General features: G+C 54.5%; 1 protein-coding gene across 1 annotated transcript; it reads right to left on the reverse strand.

Annotated features, from left to right (window-relative positions):
* Window positions 1–1488: 1488 nt before the first annotated feature.
* FOXA3 (forkhead box A3) lies at window positions 1489–24492 on the reverse strand. Its single transcript, XM_032798006.1, has 2 exons — window positions 24421–24492; window positions 1489–2747 (listed from the first exon to the last, which is right to left on the reverse strand). Exons 1-2 carry the CDS (start codon window positions 24490–24492, stop codon window positions 1578–1580), a joined length of 1242 nt encoding a protein of 413 aa, XP_032653897.1. The 3' UTR covers window positions 1489–1577.
* Between the last annotated feature and the right edge of the window lie 276 nt (window positions 24493–24768).

Genomic DNA, 24768 nt, shown 5'->3' on the forward strand with positions numbered 1-24768 from the left:
GGAGGTATCTAGTCCAACCCCCTGGTCAAAGCAGGATCAACCCCAACTAAGTCATCCCAGCCAGGGCTTTGTCAAGCCAGGCCTTAAAAATCTCTAAGGAAGGAGATTCCACCACCTCCCAAGGGAACCCATTCCAGTGCTTCACCACCCTCCTAGTGAAACAGTTTTTCCTAATATCCAACCTAGACCTCCCTCACTGCAACTTGAGACCATTGCTCCTTATTCTGTCGTCTGCCACCACTGAGAACAGCCGAGCTCCATCCTCTTTGGAACCCCCCTTGAGGTAGCTGAAAGCAGCTATCAAATCCCCCCCTCATTCTTCTCTTCTGCAGACTAAATAAGCCCAGTTCCCTCAGCCTCTCCTCATAAGTCAAGTGGCCCAGCCCCCTAATTATTTTCGTTGCCCCCCCCAAAAAATTCTAGTAGATTGGTGAGGCATGATTTCCCTTTACAAAAACCATGGTCATTCTTCCCCAACAAATCATGTTGTCTGACAATCCTGTTCTTTACTATAGTTACAACCAGTTTGCCCAGTACTGAAGTCAGGCTTACTGGCCTGTAATTGCTGGGATCACCTCTGAAGCCCTTTTTAAAAATTATCCTCAGATAATTATGATACCCATGCAATCTTCTATTTAGACAGATAAAATCTTGCAGCAAAGAAGTGTGTTATTTTTTTAATGATCTTGAATACCAAAAAAAAAAGAGACACACTAAAAATGAACCATCCACAAACAAATCCCTCTCTAAAGTATGATATATTAAAACAGACTCTATTAACCCCTTTTCCAAAGCAAATATTTAAATAGAAAGCCATTTACAAAAAAAAACCACCAACAACAAAAATCTAGAACAATTCCTCCCCCCGCACCAGGCTTCACAACTCACGGGGCCCAATTTGTCTGTGGCATAACTAATCCCCTTGAACGTAACAGTGGAATCATGCCATGTGTGGATCTACAGGGCTTGGGGATCGCCTGGAGAAGCTCTTGGGAACTGTAACATTTCAGCAGAGAACTCCATATGCCTTGGGAACTACAAGGGCTGCTCCCAGGCTCTGAGTTCGAGGCCAGGGGCTGGATGTACAGCTCTTCTGGGACACGTTTGAAACAGACAAGGCTGTGGAGGACCCTCCATTGCAGCTGAGCTCAGCGGCATCATTCTGGTAGCTAATGGCAAAGAACCAATGGGCAGGATCTCAGCTGGTCTGGTGACTGGCTGGCATGGTCTCCCAGGAGGTGGCCAGGACAAGGGGAGATGTGAACTGTGTTGACCCCACCTGGCCATTACCTTGGGGAGAGACTTTGCCCTGCTCCCTTGAAAGGTTTGGAGGGCTGGGGTGAAGGTGGGGAGGGGGAGGGTATTTTCCACACCGAGAAAAGGAGCCCCTGGTCACAGGATGGCAAGGGGCCTACACAGTGCCCGGCACAGGAGCTGGTCTCTCGTTCCTTTCCCCATGTCGTGCCTGGTGGACAATGGAAGGGAACGTCTTACACTTGGGTGGGTAGGTGGGGGAACGGCATCCGCCCCTCGCCCCCGATCTCCACAAGCGGCCTTGGCTCTCCAGAGGGGGGCCATTACGAGGCATTGAGCAGGGAGCGGCTGTACAGGCTCTGGTAGTAGGAGCCGGTCTCGCTGAGCGAAGTGGCCGTCTCGTAGGCGTGTTTGCCGTCCGGCGCAGGGGGCGAGCCGTAGCCGCTGTACGCCATGGCCTGCTCGTAGGCCTTCAGGTCAATCTTGTGGCTCTGCTCGGAGGACATCAGATTGGTGATGGAGAAGGGGTGATTGAAGTTGTACTGAGGGTCCATTTTGAGGTCGTTCGGGAGGTCCAGATTGGTGATGGAGGCAGGGAAGTAGTGGCTATTCATGGGCTGAGAGATGGGGGAGGCCTCGGAGGCCGGAGATGAACCCTGCACGCCAGAGCAGTCCAACTGGACCAGGCCCCTTTGCTCCTCAGAACCATGGGAGGCATCTGAGTGGCCTGACTCGGCCCCTTCAGAAGCTGTGTTGGGGCTTTGGCCTTCTTGGAGCCGCTCAGGGTGTTTGGGAGCCTTCTCCTGGTTGCTGGACGGCTTGGCATTGGGTTTCTTGGCCTTCTCTTCGATCTTGAAGCGCTTCTGGCGCCGCAGGTAGCAGCCGTTCTCGAACATGTTGCCCGAGTTAGGGTGCAGGGCCCAGTAGGAGCCTTTGCCAGGCTTGTCCGGGGAGCGGGCCACTTTGACAAAGCAGTCGTTGAAGGAGAGCGAGTGGCGGATGGAGTTCTGCCAGCGCTGCTGGTTCTCCCGATAATACGGGAAGAGGTCCATGATCCACTGGTAGATCTCATTGAGGGTCAGCATCTTGCTAGGGGCCTGCTGGATAGCCATGGTGATGAGGGAGATATAGGAATATGGGGGCTTGGCATGAGTCAGCGTGCGCCGATACGACTTGTTGATTTCCTTGGGCCGGTTGATGCCCGAGGCTGGGTATCCCAGGGGGGCCAGGGACTGGCTCACGTTCGGGTAGGGGGAGAGGGAGTTGATGGTGGGTGCCTGGGTCCCCAGTGGCGTCAGCACCGGGCTGACAGGTGACGTCATAGTGGGAAGGCCCATGGGGCTGGTGGAGCTGGTCAGCCCGGTGAGGGAAGGGCTGTTCGGGTAGGTCATGTTAATGGAGCTGGGGGAACTAAGCGAGTTGAGCGTCATGTAGGAGTTGATGGTGTTCATCGGCCCCAGGCTGGAGGTCATGGTGCTCACGGATGGATAGACCTAGGGGAAGCCAAGGGACAGAGTTAGCCTTGCAACTACCACAGAGGGCTTCGGTCTAGTCCAGGGGTGATCTAATCGAGAGGGTCAGTTACGTGAGGCAGGGCAGTATCTCACACACCAAGGACTGGCTTCGACTCCCAGTGTAATCAAGAGCTGGATTTGGCCTCAAAGGGACAGGATGGGGATGGGTTCTAGCAGGGAAAGTAATTCAGGAGTGTGTAAGATAGAGGGCTGTATTCTGATCTTGTGTAAACTGAGTGAATCCAGATTTACACCAGTAGAACTCAGACCAAAATCTGGCTCTAACTCTATTAATTCAGTGGAGACATTCCAGATTTACACCAGTGGAGCTAAGATCAGACTCCAGGCTTTACTCCCTTGACATCAGGAGTGACTCCAGATTTACACCAGTGGAGCTGAGAGCAGAATCCAGCCCCCACTCCCAAGACCGCCATTTTTGATGTGAAAAAGGAGCAGCAACACCTGCTTCTTTTAAATAACGAACCAGCCAGCTCTCCTTCATGCCTGCGAAGAAGAAACAGAAGACTACAAACCCAGTATTTTGTCCCCTTCTCAGGTCACCTTTAAAGCAGAGTTTATTAATAAACAGCTTAGTGCCATTCAAAGTGGGATCCGAGTCCCAGGTGTAACAATGGTGCCTGCTATTTACACTAGATAGGCTTTAACAGAAAGGGCTCATTTACGAGCGCTGCCCTGCTGCCAATCAATGTGTTTGGTGCCACCGTGCTCACTCACACTGTATGTTTCCTGGCTGTGTTGTTGAGTGTTGCTAAGTTATGCAGCCCACGGCTCTATCGGGGCCTGGTTGGAAGCCCATTGAAGTCAATGGAAAAACTGCCATTGATTTCAAGGTGGTTTTGATCAGGCTTCAAACCCATGAACACTGCTCATCAGGGCACCAGGCACAGGCCTGGGAGCCAGGACTCCTGGGTTCCGATTGTAAGCCGGCCACAGCTCTGCAAAGTGCTTTGCGATCCCGTGATGAAAAGCTGCCTGGTGGGCTACGCTCCACTGTAGACTGCTGTGTCGATAGCAGAACGGGTTTGCTACCTGGCTTCGTTCTTCTCAGACTTTTGTGGGTCTGACTGCATCCCAGGACCACTCAATGCCACAGGAAAGAGTCAGAGCCTTTCGGTCCAGAAGGGACCATTAGATCCCCCAGTCACCCTGGAACTGTGCCCAATGACCCATGTCTGGATGAAGCGTCTTCTAAAAAGGCCTCCAGACTGGACTGAGAGACACCAAGAACTGAAGAACCCAGCATTTCCCTGGGCAGTTCGTTCCCGTGGTTAATCACCCGCACTTGGGCCAGATTTCCAGCTGGTTCTGCCCTTTCTCTGCTAGATTTCAGTGCCTGGTGTTTCCTCCCCCGGAAGATACTTAGACACTGATCAAGTCACCTCTCAATCTTTTCTCTGATCACCTACACAGACTGAACTCCGCCAGTCTCTCACCATCTGGCCTTTCCTCCAGGCCCTGATTCATTTTGTGGTTCTTCTCATGCCCTCACCAATTTGTCAACATCCCTTTTAAAATGCAGCCCCCAGAGCTGGATGCAGGATCTGGTGTTGGTCTCACCAATGCCAGATACGGAGGGAAAATCCCCTCCCTGCCCCTACTCCTCTGTTCTTACAGTTACGCTTTGAGATCCTCTGTTGAAAAGCTCTGATTCAGTCAAGACATTGTCTGGGGAATAAATGGCTCAGGGCTAATTTCCAGCCAGCTGCTGATTTGGAGGCTTTGGAGAGAGCAAATCAGACAGGTGGGTATCTGCAGCCAGCAAAGATCCCTGGGCAGGGCTCTCTGTTCTACAAAGGTCGTGGGGCCCTGTCACCCTTCTCCCTTGCACGGCAAAGCTCTAGAAACGAGGAGAGTGTGAAAGAGCTTGTGTACCACGCCGACAGGTGCCTTATAGCAATGATTAGATAGATAGATAGATAGATAGATGGGTGAGCTGTGATAGGTAGATATTCAAACATAACTATTCGACATTGACATGCTGCCAGGAATTCTGAAAAGGCCTCAGGAAGTGTGGGGGTCTGAAGGGACTGAGGTTTGAGGCAGCTGCACCTGCCTGTTTGGACGCAGGGGTGATCTATGCTCTGCGTTTGAACCCTTAGGACTGCCCCGATTTAGAAACACAGCAGGTGAAAGCAGCGCAGCCTCTCATGTGGACGCGGTTACATTGCTATAAAAGTGCTCATGGCACTTGAGCTTATTCCTGTAATTTTAGTTATAGCAGAATCCATCATGCCTTCCCCCTCGAGGCAAACCGGATTCCTGACCCTTCGCCCAGCCCAACCCAAAGCCCCGCCAGTGTGCATCCCAAACTCTATTACAGACTTGAAACTGTCATCCAAAATATACAGGGTTCTGGTGCCCAGCTGAACCGGGCTCTCCTATCCCACTTCCAGCCTTCCCAGGCTTCCTCCAGCCCTGCTGCGCTATCTAGCAGCACTTGGCAGGCACTAATTAGCTCTCCTCGTGAGGTGGGGGTCACTAGTCCCATTTTACAGATGGGGAAACTGAAGGCACTAGGAAGTATTCAAGGAAGCATCCAAGGAAGCAGATTCGTCGCAACAAACCCCAGCCCTATGCTTTAACCATGAGGGCTTGCTCCAGGTTACCCTGTACTGTCGCTGGCACCAGTGCAAAGTGGGTGTGAAAAGCCACCAGATCAGAGCAGTTCATGCTGTGAACCTGCTTGGCAGTGGTATAAGTGGCTGCAGCAGGAGTGGGATAGAGATGGGGATCTGGGACCAAAACTGGGCTGCTCCTCTAGAGCAAAGAGATGCTCATGGAGGAAAGGGTAAATCTTGGACACAAATACGACAAGACATGGGCTCCTACCCAGATGGGGATGTTCTACAGGAAACAGCTGCTCAACCCATGCTCACTTTAAGGGCAAAAAAAAAAAAAATTAAGCAGCACATTTTTTTCAGCTGCAAACTCAATTTGGAAATTTTGCTTATGTGCCTCATGGGAGTTGTAGTTCACGTGCCTCACACTCCCCATTCTTCTCTATAGGCTAGGCTCTCTGATTAGACTACATCTCCCATGATGCACCGTGGCCACCCTTTATGGTGAGGGAAGGCGGCTGTGTGCGGGGAATCCCTAGCTGTGGTGCACTATGGGAGATGTAGTCCAGCTGAGGAGACTTCCCCTTAAAGGAAATTGGACACAGGAGGAAACTGAACTACAGCTCCCATGAGGCAGGAATCTGAATTGAGCTACATCAGTTTTGGGGCATGTTGGTTTTTCAGACACTAAATATCCATTAGTGGAAAACCCATTTTTCTGTTGAAATACAGCATCTTCCACCCTGCAGGATGCCTCAGTACCAATCTCCATGACAAGATCTCTTGCACCTGTGGCCATCTCTGGGGTGGAACATGGCAACCAACAGCACTGCCTCGTAATATTCCACAATAACTTCTCCTTCTGGATCTCCCTTTGGACTCCAGGACACATGCTAGTGTATTAATTAAGGTCAGTATGCATGCTGCTGCGTTACTGTAGGCAGCTTGTGAGTGCACATGGCTTTGTTACTATACGGTTGCTTTTGACATTAGCTGAGTCCTGGAACCCATGTTCAAAGGAGTTTTGCCCTGTTTGGTTTTAAAAGACTCACTGACTTTAAGGCCAGAAGAGACCATCATGATCATCTAGTCTGATCAACGCAGGCCACAGAACCTCCCCCCGCCACTCCTGTAATAGACCTCTAAGCTGTGGCTGAATTACTGAAGTCCTCAAATCATTCACCACTTGCTCTAATTTAAACCTGCAAGTGATCCAGGCCCCGCGCTGCAGAGGAAGGCGAAAAACCTCCCTGAGCCAGGGGAAAAATTCTTTCCTGACTCCAAATATGGCGAAATGCTAGACCCTGAGCATATGGGCAAGACCAGCCAGCCAGACACCTGGGAAAGAATTCTCTGTAGCAACTCAGTGTCCCCTCACCAGCTGTTGGAGAAATTTCCTGCTAGCAGTCACAGATCAGCTACATGCCATCCTAGGTAGTTTCGTCATCCCATCCCCTCCATAAACGTATCAAGCTCAGTTGTGAAGCCAGGTAAGTGTTTTGTTCCCACTGCTCCCCTGGGGAGGCTGTTCCAGAACTTCTCTCCTCTGATGGTTAGAAACCTTCACCTAATTTCAAGCCTAAACTTGTTGATGGCCAATTTGCATCCATTTGTTCTTATGTCAACATTGGCGCTTACCTTAAATCACCCCTCCCTCTCCCTGGTATTTCTCTCTCTGATGTGTTTATAGAGAGGAATCCTATCTCCCCTTAGCCTCTCTTAAGGCAGGTTTTCCATTCCTCTGCTCATCCTAGTAGCCTTTCTCTGCACCTGTCCCAGTCTGAATTCATGTTTCTTAAATGTGGGAGACCAGCACCACACGCAATATCCCAGATCAGTCCCCCAGTGCCTCATATCAGGTACTAATGCTTCCCTGTCTCTGCTGGAAATCCCTCGCCTGATGAGTCCTAGAACTGCGTTAGCTTTTGCAATGGCTGGAACACGTTAGCGGCTGATAGTCACCCTGTGATTACACCCAGGTCTTCCTCTTCCACTGTTGTTTCCCACTGGTATGTCCCCAGCTTATAGCACAAATTCTTGTTGTTAGTCCTTCAGTGCCTGACCTTGCGCTTTGCACTATTCAGTTTCACCCCAATTCTGTGCAAAGGCGGCAACCGGGCTTTGCAAACAGACATTGAGCTGCAGAAAGGCCAAAACTTGCCCCTAGCCACCTTGGTAGGGTGCTGGGACCCCAAGTAATATCGGGAGGAGAGGTGGGGTGGGAATCCTAAGAAAACAGTCCCTTAGTTTTTAAATACAGTGTTGGCAACTCTACACAACGGGGCCCCGATTTCGGTCGCTGTGTGTCTGGGCAGCGCCCGGCCCAATGGGGCCCTGATCTCGGTCACTGTGTGTCTGTGCAGCACCCAGCCCGATGGGGCCCCGATCTCGATCACTGGGTGTCTGGGCAGAGCCTGGTGTGACGGGGCCCTGATCTCGGTCGCTGTGTGTCTGGGCAGCACATGACGGCAACGGGGCCCTGATCTCGGTCGCTGTGTGTCTGGGCAGCGCCTGGCACGACGGGGCCCTGATCTCGGTCACTGTGTTTCTGGGCAGCACCTGGCCCGATGGGGCCCTGATCTCAGTCACTGTGTGTCTGGGCAGCACCCAGCGCTATGGGGCCCTGATCTCGGTTGTTGTGTGTCTGGGCTGCGCCCGACGCAATGGGGCCCTGATCTCGGTTGTTGTGTGTCTGGGCAGCGCCCAACGCAACGGGGCCTTGCTCTCAGTTGGTGACTCTTTGTCCCACCCTGATACCAGTTACCACTCCTTCTGCCTAGTCGGTTGTGAGTCACTAGCTAAGGCCATCCCTGAGCTCCCCCATGAAATCCCTATGTTGCTGTTCATCTTCGCCTAGGTCCTTCCCCACCCCTCAGTTCCTGAGCAAGCGGAAGGGTCTGGCTGGGGGGCTGCAATGAACATTTGGCTAGAAATTCACCCCCAGACCTGGCCTGGACTTACCCCATTGCCTCCCCCCAGCCCGGGGGACCCCACCCCCACATCTGACCCCAGCGGGAAGATGGCTTTCCCCAGCTCGTAACCATCTCTGAAGAGCAGGGGGCAAACTGAGCCCCTCCTTGCTGAGGCAGCCCCTTCGAGCCCATGGGCAGGTGGGGATAAGCACCCTCAGTTCCATAGCAGCCTCTGCCCCTCTCTGGCCACAGAGAGAAATTAACCCACGGCATGGACTCTGCTCTGGGGCCCCCCAGGAGGATCTCAAAGCTGCTCACAGACATGCATGGATCTTCCCCAGGAGCAGTCGGAGCAGTATTGTCACCCTGTGCTGCAGAGGGGGAAACTGAGGCATGGCATTGGGAAATGACTTGTTGTTGCCAAGCTCCTTCAGAAAGTCAGCTGCAGAGCTGGGACCCCCCACCCCACAGAGCTGGGAATGGAATGCAGGAGTCCTGGCGCCCAGCCCCCCCGCTCTAACCACTAGACCCTACTCCCTTCCCAGAGCTGGGAACAGAATCCAAGGGTCCTGGCTCCCAATCCCCTCTGCTCTAATCACTAAACCCCATTCCCCCACCCCAGAGCTCAGAATGGAGCCCAGGAGTCCTGGTTCCCAGCCCCCCCCACCCTGCTGTAACCACTAGACCCCACTCCCCTTCCAGAGCTGAGGCAGAACCCAGGGAAAACTCCTCCCCAACCCCAAACCCGATGATCAGTTTGACCCTGAACACGTGGAGCAGACCCATCAGCCCTGCATCTAGAGAGGATTTTCCCAGGCCTCCTCAAAGCACTGGCCCACCCTGTCCAGTGTCCTGTCTCCAGCTGTGGCCAATCTCCGATGCTTCACAGGATGGTGTGGGGGAAATACCCCAGAATGCATCTGACCAATTGTACCTCTCCTTGGTGACTCCCAGCTCCCCACCAAGGAAGGGGAGTGCATGTGTGTGCTAATGTGCACAGCCTGTGATACACACGCTCCAGGCCCCTCTGTTCCTGATGTGCCGCCTGCTAGCCGGGTGTGCTCCCTGGCTTTGATCACCCAGTGTGCAGCCCAGCCACCAAGACTGCCAGCGTCAACCGGCCTAAGGCGGGCTCACTCTGCCTGTGCTGGCAGGAAAGGGAGGCCTGCCTGGCTCTTTAGCCAGTCAGAGGGTGGGTTAAGTGGTGCCCTAGACTGAGTTCAGTCAGCTGCATCCCGGGACATGTCCAGCGGCTCTCTCTGACTGGCTCATGCGGGGCCACCTGGTGGATGCAGCCACCTGCCCTGAGTAAACTGGTGTCAATGGGCCGTAGCTCCATTGGAATCAATGGCCCAGATCCCAGCCAGTGTCAATGTGCTGTAGCTCCACTGGAATCAATGGGCAACATCCCAGCTGGTGTCAATTGGCCGTAGCCCCACTGGAATCAATGGCCCAGATCCCAGCTGGTGTCAATGGGCCATAGCTCCATTGGAGTCAATGGGCCATATCCCAGCTGGTGTCAATTGGCCGTAGCTCCATTGGAGTCAGTGGGCCAGATCCCAGCTGGTGTCAATCGGCCATAGCTCCACTGGAGGCTATGCAGAGGATATTACCCACTCTCTGTAATCCTGATACTCCAGATGGGCAGGGCAATGCCATCTGCATGTGTTACGGTGCAGACCCTGAGCCAGAAGCAACAGCTGAGAGGCTCAGAGCTGATGTATTGGTTCTGGCCTGTCTCTCAATAACACCCAGGCACCCTTAAGGACATCGTAGGCCCATCTGATCCCTTGCCTGCCATCCGCTGTCAGACATACAGGCAGGAATCCTTGCGATGCCTCTGGCTCACTGACCTTGCCCACTGCCTCCTTCCCATTGTGTGGGGTGTGTGGGGGAGACGGAGAGAGCGCCCATGTCACGTTGTCACTGCCTCAGCTGAGAGCCCTTGGCACCGGTGTGACCAGCTCCCACTTGAGGGGCTTTGGCCAGAACGTACAGCACCTCCACTAACCCGGGGAGATCAATATCCCCATCTTGCTGCATGGGAACAACTCAGGGTCCTTCTGGGTTTCATAGATTCACAGAGCCCAAGACCAGACAGGCACCTATGACCATGTAGCCTGACCTCTCGGAGAGCACTAGCTGGAGAACGGCCCCCAAATGATTCCTAGCGCAAATCTGTTAAAAAAAACAAACCCATCCCATCTTGATTTAAAAATTACCAGTGATGGAGAATCCCTCATGCCCCTCGGGAAGTCCTTGCAATGGTTAATGACGCACTGTTAAACATTTACCATTTATTTCCAGTCTGAATCTGTCTGGCTTCAACTTCCAGCCATTGGATCATGTTCGACTTTCCTCTGCTAGACTGAAGAGCCTGTTATGAAATATTTGTAGGTGCTTATAGATGTGTGTGTGTGTCAAGTCCTCCCTTAACCGTCTATCTGTTAAACCAGAGACAGCTCCAGGCGTCTCTTGCTGCAAGGCAGGTTTTCTAACCCTTTGTTCCTTCTCATGGCTCTTCTCTGAGCCCTCTGCAATTTACCAACATCCTGCTTGACCTGTGAGCCCCAGAACTGGTCCCAGGATCCCAGCAGCGGTAGCACTAGGGCCAAACACAGAGTAAAATCACCTCTCGGCTCCTCTTCAAGATCCCTCTGCAGATGCCTCCCAGGATCATATTCACCCTTGTGGCCCCAGCGTCACACTGGCAGCTCATGGACAGCTGATTCTCCTCCATGACTCCCCAAGTTTTTTCAGAGCCCCGGCTTCCCGGGAGAGAGTCCCCCGCCTTGCTCCTAAACCACAGGATGTCTGCTTGGCCCAGGAGCTGGTTCTGAGCGTCATGGCCATCAGTAAGATCTCACACTAAATAAATAACTAAAAGCAACATGTAATACAGTGATCACATAAAAACCCGAACCACACAGGAGCCAAGCTCGGTTTCTGGGACGCTGGTCGGGATCTGGAGCAACGGCACTGCCATTAACTGACCTGTCCCCCATTTACACTTCTGCAAACTCAGATCCAGATCAGGTGCAGAAAACGGCTTGGCTCCCTGGTGCTTAATATTAGTTCCCCGTATATGGAGAAGAATCAGGTCCAGTGGAATGGGCACTGGGTTGGCGCTCAGAAGACTGGTATTCAAGGCACTGGGCATAAGTTTCTTTCCCCATCCTTGTCTCTTTGGCCTGTAGGTCTTTTGAAATCGGGATTATATGTCACTGTGTGTCTAGGCAGCACCCAGCATGACAGGGCCCTGATCTCGGTCACTGTGTGTCTGGGCAGCGCCCGGCCCGACGGGACCCTGATCTCGGTCACTGTGTGTCTGGGCAGCGCCCGGCTCAATGGGGCCCCGATCTCAGTCACTGTGTGTCTGGGCAGCGCCTGGCCCGACGGGGCCCTGATCTCGGTCAGTGTGTGTGTGGGCAGCGCCCGGCTCAATGGGGCCCCGATCTCGGTCACTGTGTGTCTGGGCAGCGCCCGGTCCGACGGGGCCCTGATCTCGGTCACTGTGTGTCTGGGCAGTGCCTGGCGCAACTGGGCCCTGATCTCGGTCACTGTGTGTCTGGGCACCGCCCGGCTCGATGGGGCCCTGATCTCGGTCACTGTGTGTCTGGGCACCGCACGGCTCGATGGGGCCCTGATCTCGGTCACTGTGTGTCTGAGCAGCGCCTGGCACAACAGGGCCCTGATCTCATATGGGGCCAATGTAATACACAGAATAATCGTTGAAGGACTCAGGGGATCCAACTGCAGGACTGGGGCATTTAGATGGAAAACTCTCTGGGTCTGCCAGACACACTGCAGATCTTTTCCTCAGTTACACTAGTCCAACTGCATTTACACCAATGTTGCTGAGATGAGAATCTGGCCCTGCACATTGAACTGCATGGGACAGCGCCATGCACTGGCCCAGTGCCACAGAGCAGAGAATTTCACAGCTGGGTCTCTGTGGCTCCTGCCAGGCGCGGCATGTCCCACGCGCACCTACTCATTATTCCTACCACTACTCCAGTTCCTGGGTTACATGCCTCTGCCGGGACGGGGATGACCCAGGGGACAGACTCTCCAAGGACCTGCTGGGTTCTCCCTCTCCCGTCATCCCGGGATGCAGCCTGGCTGGCTTGCAGGGAGAGATGCTGCAGTCCAACACAGGCAACTGGGTTCAATCCGGCTACAATTGGGGCCTGTATGTGGGGTCTGTACATCAGGGCCCCATTGGCCCCAGACACACAGTGACTGAAATCAGGGCCCCGTTGTGCCAGGTGCTGCCCAGACACACAGTGACCGAGATCAGGGCCCCATCGCACCAGGCACTGCGCAGACACACAGTGACCGAGATCAGGGCCCGGTCGTGCCAGGCGCTGCCCAGACACACAGTGACCGAGATCAGGGCCCCATCGTGCTGGGTGCTGCACAGACACACAGTGACCGAGATCAGGGTCCCGTCAGGCCGGGCGCTGCCCAGACACACAGTGACCGAGATCGGGGCCCCGTTGTACCAGGCGCTGCCCAGACACACAGTGACCGAGATCGGGGCCCCATCGTGCTGGGTGCTGCACAGACACACAGTGACCGAGATCGGGGCCCCATCAGGCTGGGCGGTGCCCAGACACACAGTGATCAAGATCAGGGCCCAGTTGCGCCAGGCGCTGCCCAGACACACAGTGACCAAGATCGGGGCCCTGTCGTGCTGGGTGCTGCCCAGACACACAGCGACCAAGATCGGGGCCCTGTCGTGCTGGGTGCTGCCCAGACACACAGCGACCGAGATCAGGGTCCCGTCAGGCTGGGCGCTGCCCAGACACACAGTGACCGAGATCACAGCCCCATCAGGCCGGGCGCTGCCCAGACACACAGCGATCGAGACCGGGGCCCCGTCGGGCCGGGCGTTGCCCAGACACACAGTGACCGAGATCAGGGCCCCGGCACGCCGGGTGCTGCACAGACACACAGTGACCGACATCAGGGCCCCGTCATGCCGGGTGCTGCACAGACACACAGTGAGAGACAGTCTCTGTCCCAAAGAGCTCATGGTCTGACCAGACGAAGGAGGGTCAATGTCTGTATCGGAAACAGAGGGAGCTAAGGGCCAGCGAGATTCAGGGCCTGGCCCAAGGTCACCGAAGGAGATAGCAGCAGAGCTGGGAGACCCATCTCCTGAGTGTGAGGCTTGCGCGCTAAGCCAGGCTGAGTCACCCTCAGGGAGCTCCACAAATATGAACCGACTGACTCTCACCACCCCCCTCTGGCCAGTGCAATTAGCCGGGCCCCTTTCTACAGAAGGGAAACTGAGGCACAGGGCGAGTGGCAGGGCTGAGAGGAGCGCTGAAGAGCCCTAGGTCTGGGCCCACTGAGCCAGTGGCATTATTATCTGCCAGGATCTCCAGTGTAAATACTGACATGCCCCAGCTCCTCTTCTGCTTCCTATTTCCCTGCTGCCTGATTACTCTTCCGGGCTTGTCTCCCCAGCCTTGCGTCAGCCCCATGTCATTCAGCAGGGAGATCCCGCTGCAGGCTACGGCTGGCGAGCGGGGCAGGTGAACAGGCGAGGGGCTGCATGGCCGGAGCAGGGAGCCTTTCTGGCCACGGACAAGGCCTGGGTGGTATTTGTATGTCAGGGGAAAGGCCAGGAAGAAACATTTTCATCTAGTTACTCCAGATTCTGTTCTACTAATTAGGTAGATTAGATAGATGAGGTGTATGGGGAAGGAGAGCGAGAGATTAGATAGGGGATGTATGGGGAGAGATAGATAGATAGAGAGTGGGGCATGTATGGGGATAGCTAGATAGATAGACGGGGTGTATGGGGATGGATAGATTTGATAGATGGGGTATAGGGATAGCGAGAGAGAGAGTGAGTGGGGGGTGTATGGGGATAGATGGATAGATAGAGATATGGGGATAGATAGGTGGGTATATGGGGATGGATAGATGGGGTATAGGGATAGAGAGAGAGAGAGTGAGTGGGGGGTATATGGGGATAGATGGATAGATAGGTGGGTGTATGGGGATGGATAGATGGGGTATGGGGATAGATAGAGTGTGGGGTGCATGGGGATAGATGGATACATAGAGATATGGGGATAGATAGATAGATAGGTGGGTGTATGGGGATGGGTGGATGGATAGATTAGATAGATTCGGGTATAGAGATAGACAGAGAGAGAGTGTGGGGGTGTATGGGGATAGATGGATACATAGAGATATGGGGATAGCTACAGGGAGGTGTATGGGGATGGATGAATAGATAGATAGATGGGGTGTACAGGGATGGATAGATTAGATAGATGGAGTGTATGCGGATGGACAGATAATCTCTAATCTTCTTACACATTCTTGTTGGTATTTTTACCAGGCACCGCTGCTCCTTGCCTAACAGCAAACCCACTGCTGTGCCGGTGTCTCCTGTATTGGTGCGTGTGGCTATGTACCCCAGCCGTGCTGGGTGAGTGCCGCCCATGTGGCACGACACACAAAGCATGGCGGAGCTGTGTGGCCAGCCCTGGAGCAGTTGCCACAGCAGAGGACCGTGCAGTCTCTCCCGGCCCGGGCGGCCCCAAAGCCTTTCCAAACAGGGCTGCAGACATGGCGATTGGCTCTGCTGTTTGCCTTACACATTCTCCCCTCGGCAGCAGCTCTGCAGCCTTGGACATTGGCATCAGCTCTATCGCAAGCCGGGGGCAGGCCAGCCAGGACATCGGGGTCCGCCCCTGCCCCTCCCCTAAATGGCAGAGGAATCTTTAACCTTCTGCTGGGCAGGCCGCCCCCTACAAGCCACACTCCCAATGCAGAGGTAGGATGGGAACTTGTGATGCTGGGGAGAGCACACCCAGCTGGGCGCTGGGCTTATTACAAAGCCAGGCCCCCGCCATGCAGTTACCCAGATACCCTCAGACATAAACCTCACGTGCCCAACCCCAGTGCCGGAAAAATCCCGAGACTGGCTTAAAAATTATGAGATTTGGTGTTTTCCCCCCAAAACTTCATATGTCTGGGGGGGCTGTTTGCCAGGCATCCGGATTTGAGGCCTTCCAGGAATGCCCTGTTGTACGCGCCCACCAGAGTTAGAGGTGGAATTGATTTTTAAAACAGAACTGAGATTCTCCCATATTCACAGGACTCCAGGTGCTGGAGCTCTAAGAAACAGGCCAACAATTCCCAAGGCTCCGGAGCGCTGGCAACACAGGATTGAGCCCCCAGCCTGGAGTCAAACCCTCAGTTCAGCACCTGTTAGGTGTCTCCTGCTTCTTCCCCTCGCTTCCCCCCAAAACACTCCCCAGTTAATTTTCACCCCTGCAGCTGCCTCTCAGATACCAGGGCAGTGCCAAATTCCCACTCAAAGCAGTGCTGGGCTTGCTGGCCAAATACAGCCCCTAGTGACTGCGTGGCTGAGGGTCCAATCCTGGAGCCTTGCCCACGGGGTCAAACCTTGCGTCTCTTCTAAAGGAGTGATGGAGGAGGAGGAAGGACAGTGCTGGGGGGGGGGAGTGCAGGCCTGGCTTAGGACTTGGGAGACCAGCCCTCAGTTCACAGCTCTGCTACAAAGTCTCTGTGTGACCTTGGACAAGACATTTAATCTCTCTGAGGTCATGGTTTCACCATGTGTTAATCGGAAGCAAAACTTCTTCCTTTGTCTGCTTAAACTGTGGGACCTTTAAAGCAGGGGCTATGTCTGAGCAGCATCTGGCGCAACGGGGCCCCGATCTCAGTCTCTGTGTGTCTAGGCAGCGACTGGGCCCTGATCTCAATCCTCCATGCACCTGACAATAAACTTCCAGTCCATAGGGCAAACCCCAGGCTCTTAGAAGAGCCACTGGGGATTTTGCCTCAGTGAGGATTTGGCTTCAGTCCCTAGAGTGCCCTGGGCTGGGAAGAAGCTCAGGACCCTCCCCCCAAAACCAAATAAGCTATCTCAGCACTGACTCCCGGGACCCCTTTCCCTTTCTGCATCGGGGCAGGGAGAGAACCTGCCCCCGACACCCACCCAGACCTGGGCAAGGAAACACCCCGTAACAGAGGCTCCTTGGAGTCCAGATCCCCTGTGTCGGAACATCCCATCCTGAGTCTCCCCCTTTGCTTCATGGTCGAGGCTCCCCGTCTGCTCCAGACGCAGCCATTTCCCGGCCTCTTTGCTCCTGAAGAGCCCAGGGCACGGAGGATAATCAGGTTACTGCGCAGGGCCTGGAGCACAGGACAGGGGACGGATGCCGCAGGCTGGGAAGGGACCAGCTGTTCAAGCCCAGCCTGCAGTCCAGCCCCAGTGCTGGGATGGAGGGAGAGCGGGGTGGTGGAGGGGAAGGTGACTTCCTGACCGTAGGAGGAAAAGCTGATCTGTCAGGGCTGGGAGAGGGACACAGAGGCATCAGGACCAGAAGCTTCCCCTTCTGGGCTGGGAGCTCCAGCCACCTCCAGGCCTCTGAGCCTTCATGACTGCAAGAAGCCAGCATTTTTCAGATGGGGAAACTGAGGCACAGAGAGGGGCTGTCTAAAGTCACAGTGCAGCTCAATGATAAATCCAGGCATAGGGCCCTGGAGTACCCCTCTCTGGTCTAACCAATAGATCCCACTCCCCTTCCAGAGCTGGGGATAGAACCCAGGTGTCCTGGCTCCCAGCCCCCCCTGTTCTAACCACTAGACATGACTCCTCTCCCTCAACCATAAATAGAATCCAGGAGTTCATGGACCAGAATTCCATGGCACTAGGGGCTGTCCCAAAGAGCTGGGAGTCAAAGTAGTTCAAATATCAGGAAATTGGCATCAAAAAAGCATGAGATTTTTCACACACATTGGATTCCTTTTCTTGGTCCTCCAGTTTCTGAGCACTGACCATGGGTCAAGGTGCCAAGCTTTTCTCCATAGCCACAGGATGAGAAACTCGCTTTGTTATAAAAGAAAGGCCAGCTGTGTTTCCATTGCGTTCCCGTGACTCCTGGAGGTGGAGCTTTGAGAAAACTGTAGGCTAGTCTGAGATGCACAGTAAAAGTGGAGCAGTTGGCAGTACTGAGGGTGAGGTGTGAAGTATGCTTGAGCGTGTGTGTGTGTGTGAATGGTCCTGCTTCAAAGTGTGGGTGGGTGTCCATGTGGGTGTGAGAATGACCCTGCTTTAAAGTGTGTGTGGGTGTGAGCCCCCATCTTAGAAAGCCTGCTGATACCTAATGCATTTAGGAGATGGGATCCCTGTCCCAGATCTCTCTCGTCCCCTGGGCTGTCGTACAGCCGTGCCAGCCCTCATGATCTCCTTGCGATAGCTGGTGTGTTTCTTAAAGCCCCAGCTCCTGGAGTCAAACGAATCAGCAAGAATCTCCGCTTTCCTTTGGGTTTTAAGTTGAAGTCTGGTTGCGCTGGTTTCTACGTAACATTTGTAAAGGTGACTCCCAAGGGCTCTGAAGCCAGATGGGAAACAAAAGGAGCCCTGGGAGTGACTGGATTTGAAACCTCGCTCACTAACCCAACCTTGTGATTTTGAGGGCCTGACGTGCCCCTCCCTGGGCTCTCCCCGAGCTGCCTTTTGCTCTTCAACTGGAGTCTTCAGCCAAAGAACTTTTTCTAGGAACAAATGCCGCCTCGCCAGAAAGGGTATTCCCCTCCCTGCACATCGGGGTCAGATCCGCTGGTGTAAATCAGTATTGCTTCTTTGGCTTCAGTGAGCTCATTTGCCCCAGCTGGGATTTGGCCTCATTGACTCCAGTGTAGCTACGGCTGATTGACACCAGCTGGGATCTGGCCCATTGACTCCAGTGGAGTTACAGCCCATTGACACCAGCTGGGATCTGGCCCATTGACTCCAATGGAGCTACGGTCCATTGACACCAACTGGGATCTGGCCCATTGACTCCAATGGAGCTATGGCCCATTGACACCAACTGGGATCTGGCCCATTGACTCCAGTGGAGTTACGGCCCATTGACGCCAGCTGGGATCTGGCCCATTGACTCCAACAGAACTATGGCCCATTGACACCAACTGCGATCTGGCCAATTGACTCCAGTGGAGCTATGGCCCATTGACGCCAGCTGAGATCTGGCCCACTGATGCCAACTGGGATCTGGCCCATTGACACCAGCTGGGATCTGGCCCACTGACTCCAGTGAAGTTACAGCCCATTGACCTCAGCTGGGATCTGGTCCATTGACTCCAATGGAGCTACGGCCCATTGACGCCAGCTGAGATCTGGCCCATTGACTCCAATGGAGCTACGGCCCATTGACCCCTGCTGGGGATCTGGTCCCTTTAGTGCCAATGCAGCTCTGCAGGTTGGCCCCAGCTATGGATCCCAGATGTTTCAGCTCCTAGTTTCCATTCTTAAATCTGAAAGGGTTTAGCAATAAATACAACAGAAAACAGCCTCCCCCCAGCCTGCGCAGTCGGCTTTAGACGCTAGAAACCCAGTTCCCTTCATTCAGGTAGGGACACTGTTATATAGAAGGCGTAACTCACAAATTAAACACCGTGTAATGGACACAAAGCTGTAGGCGATCAGGCTTGCCCAGGCTGATCCAAAGCAAATACAGGAGTTCCTGCCCCTTGAGGATCTCAAAGCACCTCAGCATGCTGTCATCTCACAACTGCCCAGTTTACAGAGAGGGGACAAGTGACTCACCCCAGGTCACGTTGCAAGAGCCAAGGCCAGAACCCTGCTTGTCCCTTCTGTCACCATCCTCCATTTTCCCGGCCAGCAATAGAACCCAGGAGTCCTGCCTCCCAGTCCTATTGCTTTAATCACCAGACCACTCACTGCATCCCTAGAGCAGGGAATAGAACCCAGGCGTCCTGCTCCTGCCCCCCATTCTTTATGTTCTAACCACCAGAAAATCAAAGACCAGACTATCAACTGCTCCAAAAGCCGCCCCCTCAGGGTCATTACTGGTCAGTTGCAAGCTGCCACCTGGGAAATTCTTCAGTGTAACACCCCACCCCCAAAAGAGGAGCCTGAATCTCCTCTGGACACCAGTTGTAGGGCATGGAAACTCCACCGGCTTGGGTGAAATTACTCCAGCCGGAGAGGAGAGTCCGCCCCCCCAACTCTATCCACGGAACGGAAACAATTTGTGCTCGTCTGCAGGGCAGGAATCCAACAAGTCAAATGCGTGTGAGGCATGTCTCACGGAAACGCTCTGCAACAGGCACTGCCTCCTTCGCCCCTGTGGGCACCCTGCTGTTGGACCAGGATCCACAGTGCACCTGTGATGTTACAGCAGAAGTCACTAGATAGCGCTGTTACACCAGGCCCCACGAGTTCTTTTTCTGCAGTGCCCGGTCTTTGCAGAGATGCTGCCTCCTTGTTACGCTGTTTGTGCTGGTTCGTTCCCGGGAGGTGCTGTTGCAAACAGCGAGGCTCTGTCTTAACGGGGACAAGCGGAGGCAATTCTTGGGGCACGGCTGGTTACGGGGAACCAGGCTTCGATGCTGGTTCTGAAAGGGGGACTTGCTGGCGCGCTGTTTGTCAACCACCTCTGTTCCAGGACTGGAGTACAGAGTAGAAAAAAACCAAACTGCACTAAGGAAATACCCTCATTTTGAGTCTAGTGACATAAGAACATAAGAACGGCCATACTGGGTCAGACCAAAGGTCCATCTAGCCCAGTATCTTGTTTTCTGACCATGGCCAATGCCAGGTGACCCAGAGGGCATGAACAGAACAGGCAATCATCAGTGATCCATCCCGTCACCCATTCCCAGCTTCTGGCAAACAGAGGCTAGGGACACCATCCCTTCCCATCCTGGCTAATAGCCATTGATGGACCTATCCTCCATGAACTAATCTAGTGCTTTTTTGAACTCTGTTATGGTCTTGGCTTTCACAACATCTTCTAGCAAAGAGTTCCACAGGTTGACCTCTAAGCCCGTGGAAATGGCTACTGCTTACTTAATAATAATCATAATTAATAAATAATTTGCCCTGCTATGCGGTTTCATTTCACGGCGCAGCTCGTAATTACTCCATTACAGATCTTGAATCGTTTTTTAGGACAGATGTGCTAAGCACTAGAGCGGGGAAGGGGAACGCGCAGCCACCAGTTCGGCTAAAAGTGTTGATGGTACCTCTTCACCTGATCACTCGCCCAGGAGCCTTTGAGCCCAGCAGCAGGTTGGCAGAAAGAGAAAGCGGCACCGCTCCTGGTGCAAACACACCTAGGCGCAACTATTCACATTTGGAATCTCGGTAGGCAACCCGGTCGCTGACAGAGCTGGTTTACGGAACCATCGCAGCTTACAGGTATGGTGAACTTCATGGCCCCCTCCCAAGCTAGCAGGTCGAACAAGACGCAATGGCTGGTGGCTGAAGGTAGACAAATTCCACCTGGAAATAAGGTGGAGATTTTTCCCAGCGAGGGGAATTAGCCATTTCCTGACGACTGCGGGGGATTCTCCATCACCAACAATGTTTAAATCAAGCTGAGATGTTTGCCTAAAAGCTCTGCTCTAGGAATTATCTGGGAGAAGTTCTATGGACTGTGTGATCCAGGGGGCCAAACTAGATGTTCACGCTGGTTTCTTCTGGCTTTGGAGTCTATGAATCTATAGAAGTGAGGCCTGGGTCTTGTTCTGGACCCCCTACCAAGGGCTGACTCCCACCCTGGCCTGAATTCCTTGCTGGGAATGAAGAAGACATTGTATTTTTCAGTGCAGCTGGTGGGAAACCAGGGAAAGAGAATCACGGCAGGATTTTCAGCTCATTACTCTGTCTTCCAATTACATTTCAAATATTTCATACCACTGGATACAAGTAGCCATTAGCTAGAGAGGAAGGCTGGGTTCTGGGTAAGGATCCAGCGGATCTCAGTTGTATCCCCAACTCTGTTACAGCTCCCCCAGGGGCAAGTCCCTGCCTCTCTCTGCCTCAGTTTCCCCATCTGTAAAATAGAGATAATTTTGTCTTGTTGTTTAGACTGCCAACTCTTCGAGGTCGAGGCTGTCTCTCACTCAATTTCTGTGCAGTGCCTGATGTGACAGGGCCCCTTTCTTGGTCACTGTGTGTCTGGGCAGCGCCCAGCGTGATGAGGCCCTGATCTCAGTCGCTGTGTGTCTGTGCAGCACCTGGCACGATGGGGCCCTGATCTCAGTCGCAGTGTGTCTGGGCAGCGCCCGACCGAGATCGGGGCCTTGTCGGGCCGGGCGCTGCCCAGACACACACTGACCGAGATCAGGGCCCCATCGCTGTGCCAGGTGCTGCCCAGACACACAGTGACTGAAATCAGGGCCCCGTTGTGCTGGGCGCTGCCCAGACACACAGTAACTGAGATCAGGGCCCCATCACGCCAGGTGCTGCCCAGACACACAGTGATTGAAATCAGGGCCCCGTTGTGCCGGGCGCTGCCCAGACACACACTGACCGAGATCAGGGTCCCATTGTGCCAGGCGCTGCGCAGACATATAGTGAGAAACAGTCTCTGCCCCAAAGATCAGGGCACAGTTTAGAAGAGAAGGGTAAACTGAGACATAGAGAGGGGAAGTGACTGGCCCAGCCAGACAGCAGCAGAGGCAGTAAAAGAAGCCAGTTGTGGGGACGCCTGCCTCGGAAAGGAAAGAGTTTGGGTGATTTATGCTGATGTAAAGCAGCAGGAAGCTATTAGCTTCTGTGGAGTGACTCCTGCTTTGGGATTTGGCCCCCACAGATTCCAGTGATTGACACCAGCTAGGATCTGGCCCCACTGACTCCAGTGGAGTCACTCCTGCTTTACACCAGGTAGGGATCTGGCCCTTTATTTCCATGGCAGGCTGTGGGCTGGGCTCCCTCTTGCACCAGCCTCTGATGTGGCTGCTGGGTGGCAGCGTCCCCCCGACACCTGCTTTGCGTTTGCACTTCCTGCTGCACGGAGCCCTCCCACCCGGCGTGTTTGCCAAGGGAGCACCTGGCCCCGATCCCTGGGAACAGCCGGCTCCTCCTGCGTGGCGTCACCATGGGAAGGGGCTGGCACCAGCCCTGCCCTGATGGGAGTGCCCCCAGCCACTGCCCTGGGTGCCTGGCAGCCCAGACTGGGCCGGCTGGGGCGGGTTCTGCACACCAGGGTGGGGGGGCAGCTGAGTCATGGGATGCACGGCAGGAAAACAGTCTGAGTGTGACCCCCAGAACTGGCTGGGAGCCCAAGACGCAACCATCGCTACCAGCCCCCGCAATCCAGCCACCGGGCTGTCCTTGTGCAAAACCCGTCACCACAGTGCCCAGCACGGCGAGCCGTGCGCCCCTCGTGTAAATTGGGGGGAACCGCCGAGAGCTCGGCAGAGCAAGCGCCTGCTAGCAGGTGCCATCGGCCGCACTGGGCCTGTGTGGTGGAATGGGAGCAGGAGCCCAGTGCTAAGTGTGTGCAGGGAGGACCCAGATACCACGGTGAGGGGAGCCGGCAGTACCCAAGTTACACAGCGCAGTCTGGGATAGGGACTAGGAGAGACTCATTCTGCCATCCGCCCCCGGCCGACCATAGCAACAATGACCAGTATGCACGTGGATTGCGGTTTCCATGTGGGGCAGGGCTCTCTGGCAATGGGACCCTCTGGACAAGGGCCCAGGCTGGCTGTGTAGTGAATTAGATTAACTCTGTTCCTTATTAATTATTGAGATTAATTGATTATTAGATTCATCGCTGTTACTGTGTTAAAACCCAAGGGCCTTCTGCCATTTACAAAACTCCAACTGACTCTATCTATCTATCTATCCCCATACACCCCCTCTAGCTCTCTCTCTCTCTCACTCCATAGGTCCTGACTGGGGGCTGTGTGTGCCAGGTTTGGCGGGGGGCACTACTCTGCATTGTTCCAAAGCCTGTTTACAGCCCCCTGCCGCCTGGTTCTGAGCTCCACTCCGGCAGTGTCAATCCGGTGTGGCTCCCCGACCTCAGCTCTTGTTTTACACCAGCGGGACCCAAGCAGGGTCCGTCCACACTCATGTACAGCGGGCGGGGGCCTAGTGCAGTGGGAACCCCATCATTGGGGCACCTCTCCTCCCGCTCACACCCGGGGTGGATCAGGAATTGTGCAGAATAAAACTTGACTGAGAGAAGGATCCGGCCCGTTGGCCGCCAGGGGCTTTAGATCAGGTGCAGGGGGACAACCCCTAGTGATTTGGTCCCACTCCTGCCCCATGCTGCTGGGCCCAGTTCTGCTCTCCTTCCCCAGGGGTCAGCCCCGCTCTGCCAGGCACTGCTCAGGGCTCCCAGCAGGGAGCAGAATCGGGCCCTTTAGAGCAGTGGGGCTGGACAGAGGCCCAGTTCTGGTGGGTGTCACACTATCTGGGTGCTTTCCAGGCAGCCCTGTGATCACAGGGAAATCAAATCCATATCCTGGCTGTGGAGGAAAAGGCGTCCAGACCAGGTGGCGAAAAGGCGGTGCTGGCTGCTTTGTAAAATCTCAGGGTTTCTCAGCCAGTCTGGAGGTTTGAGGGACTGGGCATGTGGCCATGCCAGGGCTGGAGGGGGCCTGAAGGTGCCATGAGATGAGGTGGAGGGAGTGGCCCTCCCTTCCTGCCCCTTCCGCCTGCCTTCAGCCCTACAGCTCTGCCTCCTCCTTTCCCACTCTGCTTTGCATTCTCCTCCCTGTTCTGAAAGAGGACTTCCCGGAACGGCAAAACCCTTTGCGCTGCTTGTGCTAGGGGACTGCATGGGTGGGGGGTGTTGCTCCTGTGGAGAAGGGGATCCCCATCAGGTACACACATACATCCCTTCCCCCAGATCCCTGTGCTCCCCCCCAATCCGAGCCCAGGAGCACCCTGCCCTTTATCCCAGGGGATCCCCTCGGCACATTTCACACCCCCACGGCCCCGGGGAGTTTAATATCTGAAGCCGCCAGCGGGAGAACAGGCCCCAACAACTTGCTGTGAGATAATAACTGCAACGCTTCGCCGGAAAGGGGACTGGAAAACCCTGAGCTGCAGAAACGTCCTGGAGTGTTCTTTTCTACGCCACACGCGCCCCAGAACCAGCTGCATCGCAGCGGCTCCAGATGCAACCTGCACTTCCTGAGGGGGCTTCCCTTCCCCAGAACAAATCACTTTAAGGGGGGGCCCTGGAAACCAATGTGATTTTTCCATCCCCGTCCTCATTCCAGGTAGAAAATTTTTTTCATAATGTCAATTTCCACCCCCTCTTTCCAAATATTAGAAAGCCACGTCCTCCAACCTGACAGCTAGAACTGGGTTCAAACGTGCCCCGCTTGACATACCTCCGTGGGTTCGCTGTAATACGCGTTCCACTCGGAGATGTCGTGCGATTCCATTTTGACGGATCCCAGCATTCCAAGCCCTGGGCGAAAGGAACCGACTCTCAGCTGGTCTCCGGTAAACCCAATCCAATTTCGGCCGGCCGGGCACTGCCCTGCCCTGCCCTGCTTTCCACGTTCACTCGCTGCCTCACTTCTCAGAGCTGGCCCGGAAAGGCGGGAGCGGGACACGCCAGCCCAGATCTGGAGCACAGAGGATGGAGTTTGCCTGGCTTCCAAGGTGGGAAGATACGCAGCTGTGCGTCGATGGTGGGCCTCGGATCTGGGATGGCGTCGGGGCCCAGAAGGAAG

Source organism: Chelonoidis abingdonii, chromosome 11 (assembly GCF_003597395.2).
Source record: "Chelonoidis abingdonii isolate Lonesome George chromosome 11, CheloAbing_2.0, whole genome shotgun sequence".
Lineage (NCBI taxonomy): Eukaryota > Metazoa > Chordata > Testudines > Testudinidae > Chelonoidis > Chelonoidis abingdonii.

Excerpts from the sequence above, each read along its gene's own strand:
- FOXA3 (XM_032798006.1), bottom strand. The coding sequence starts at position 24,492 with ATGCTGGGATCCGTCAAAATGGAATCGCACGACATCTCCGAGTGGAAC. Across the intron at positions 2,748-24,420 it reads ATTACAGCGAACCCACGGAG|GTCTATCCATCCGTGAGCAC; the intron begins GTATGTCAAGCG and ends GGCTTCCCCTAG.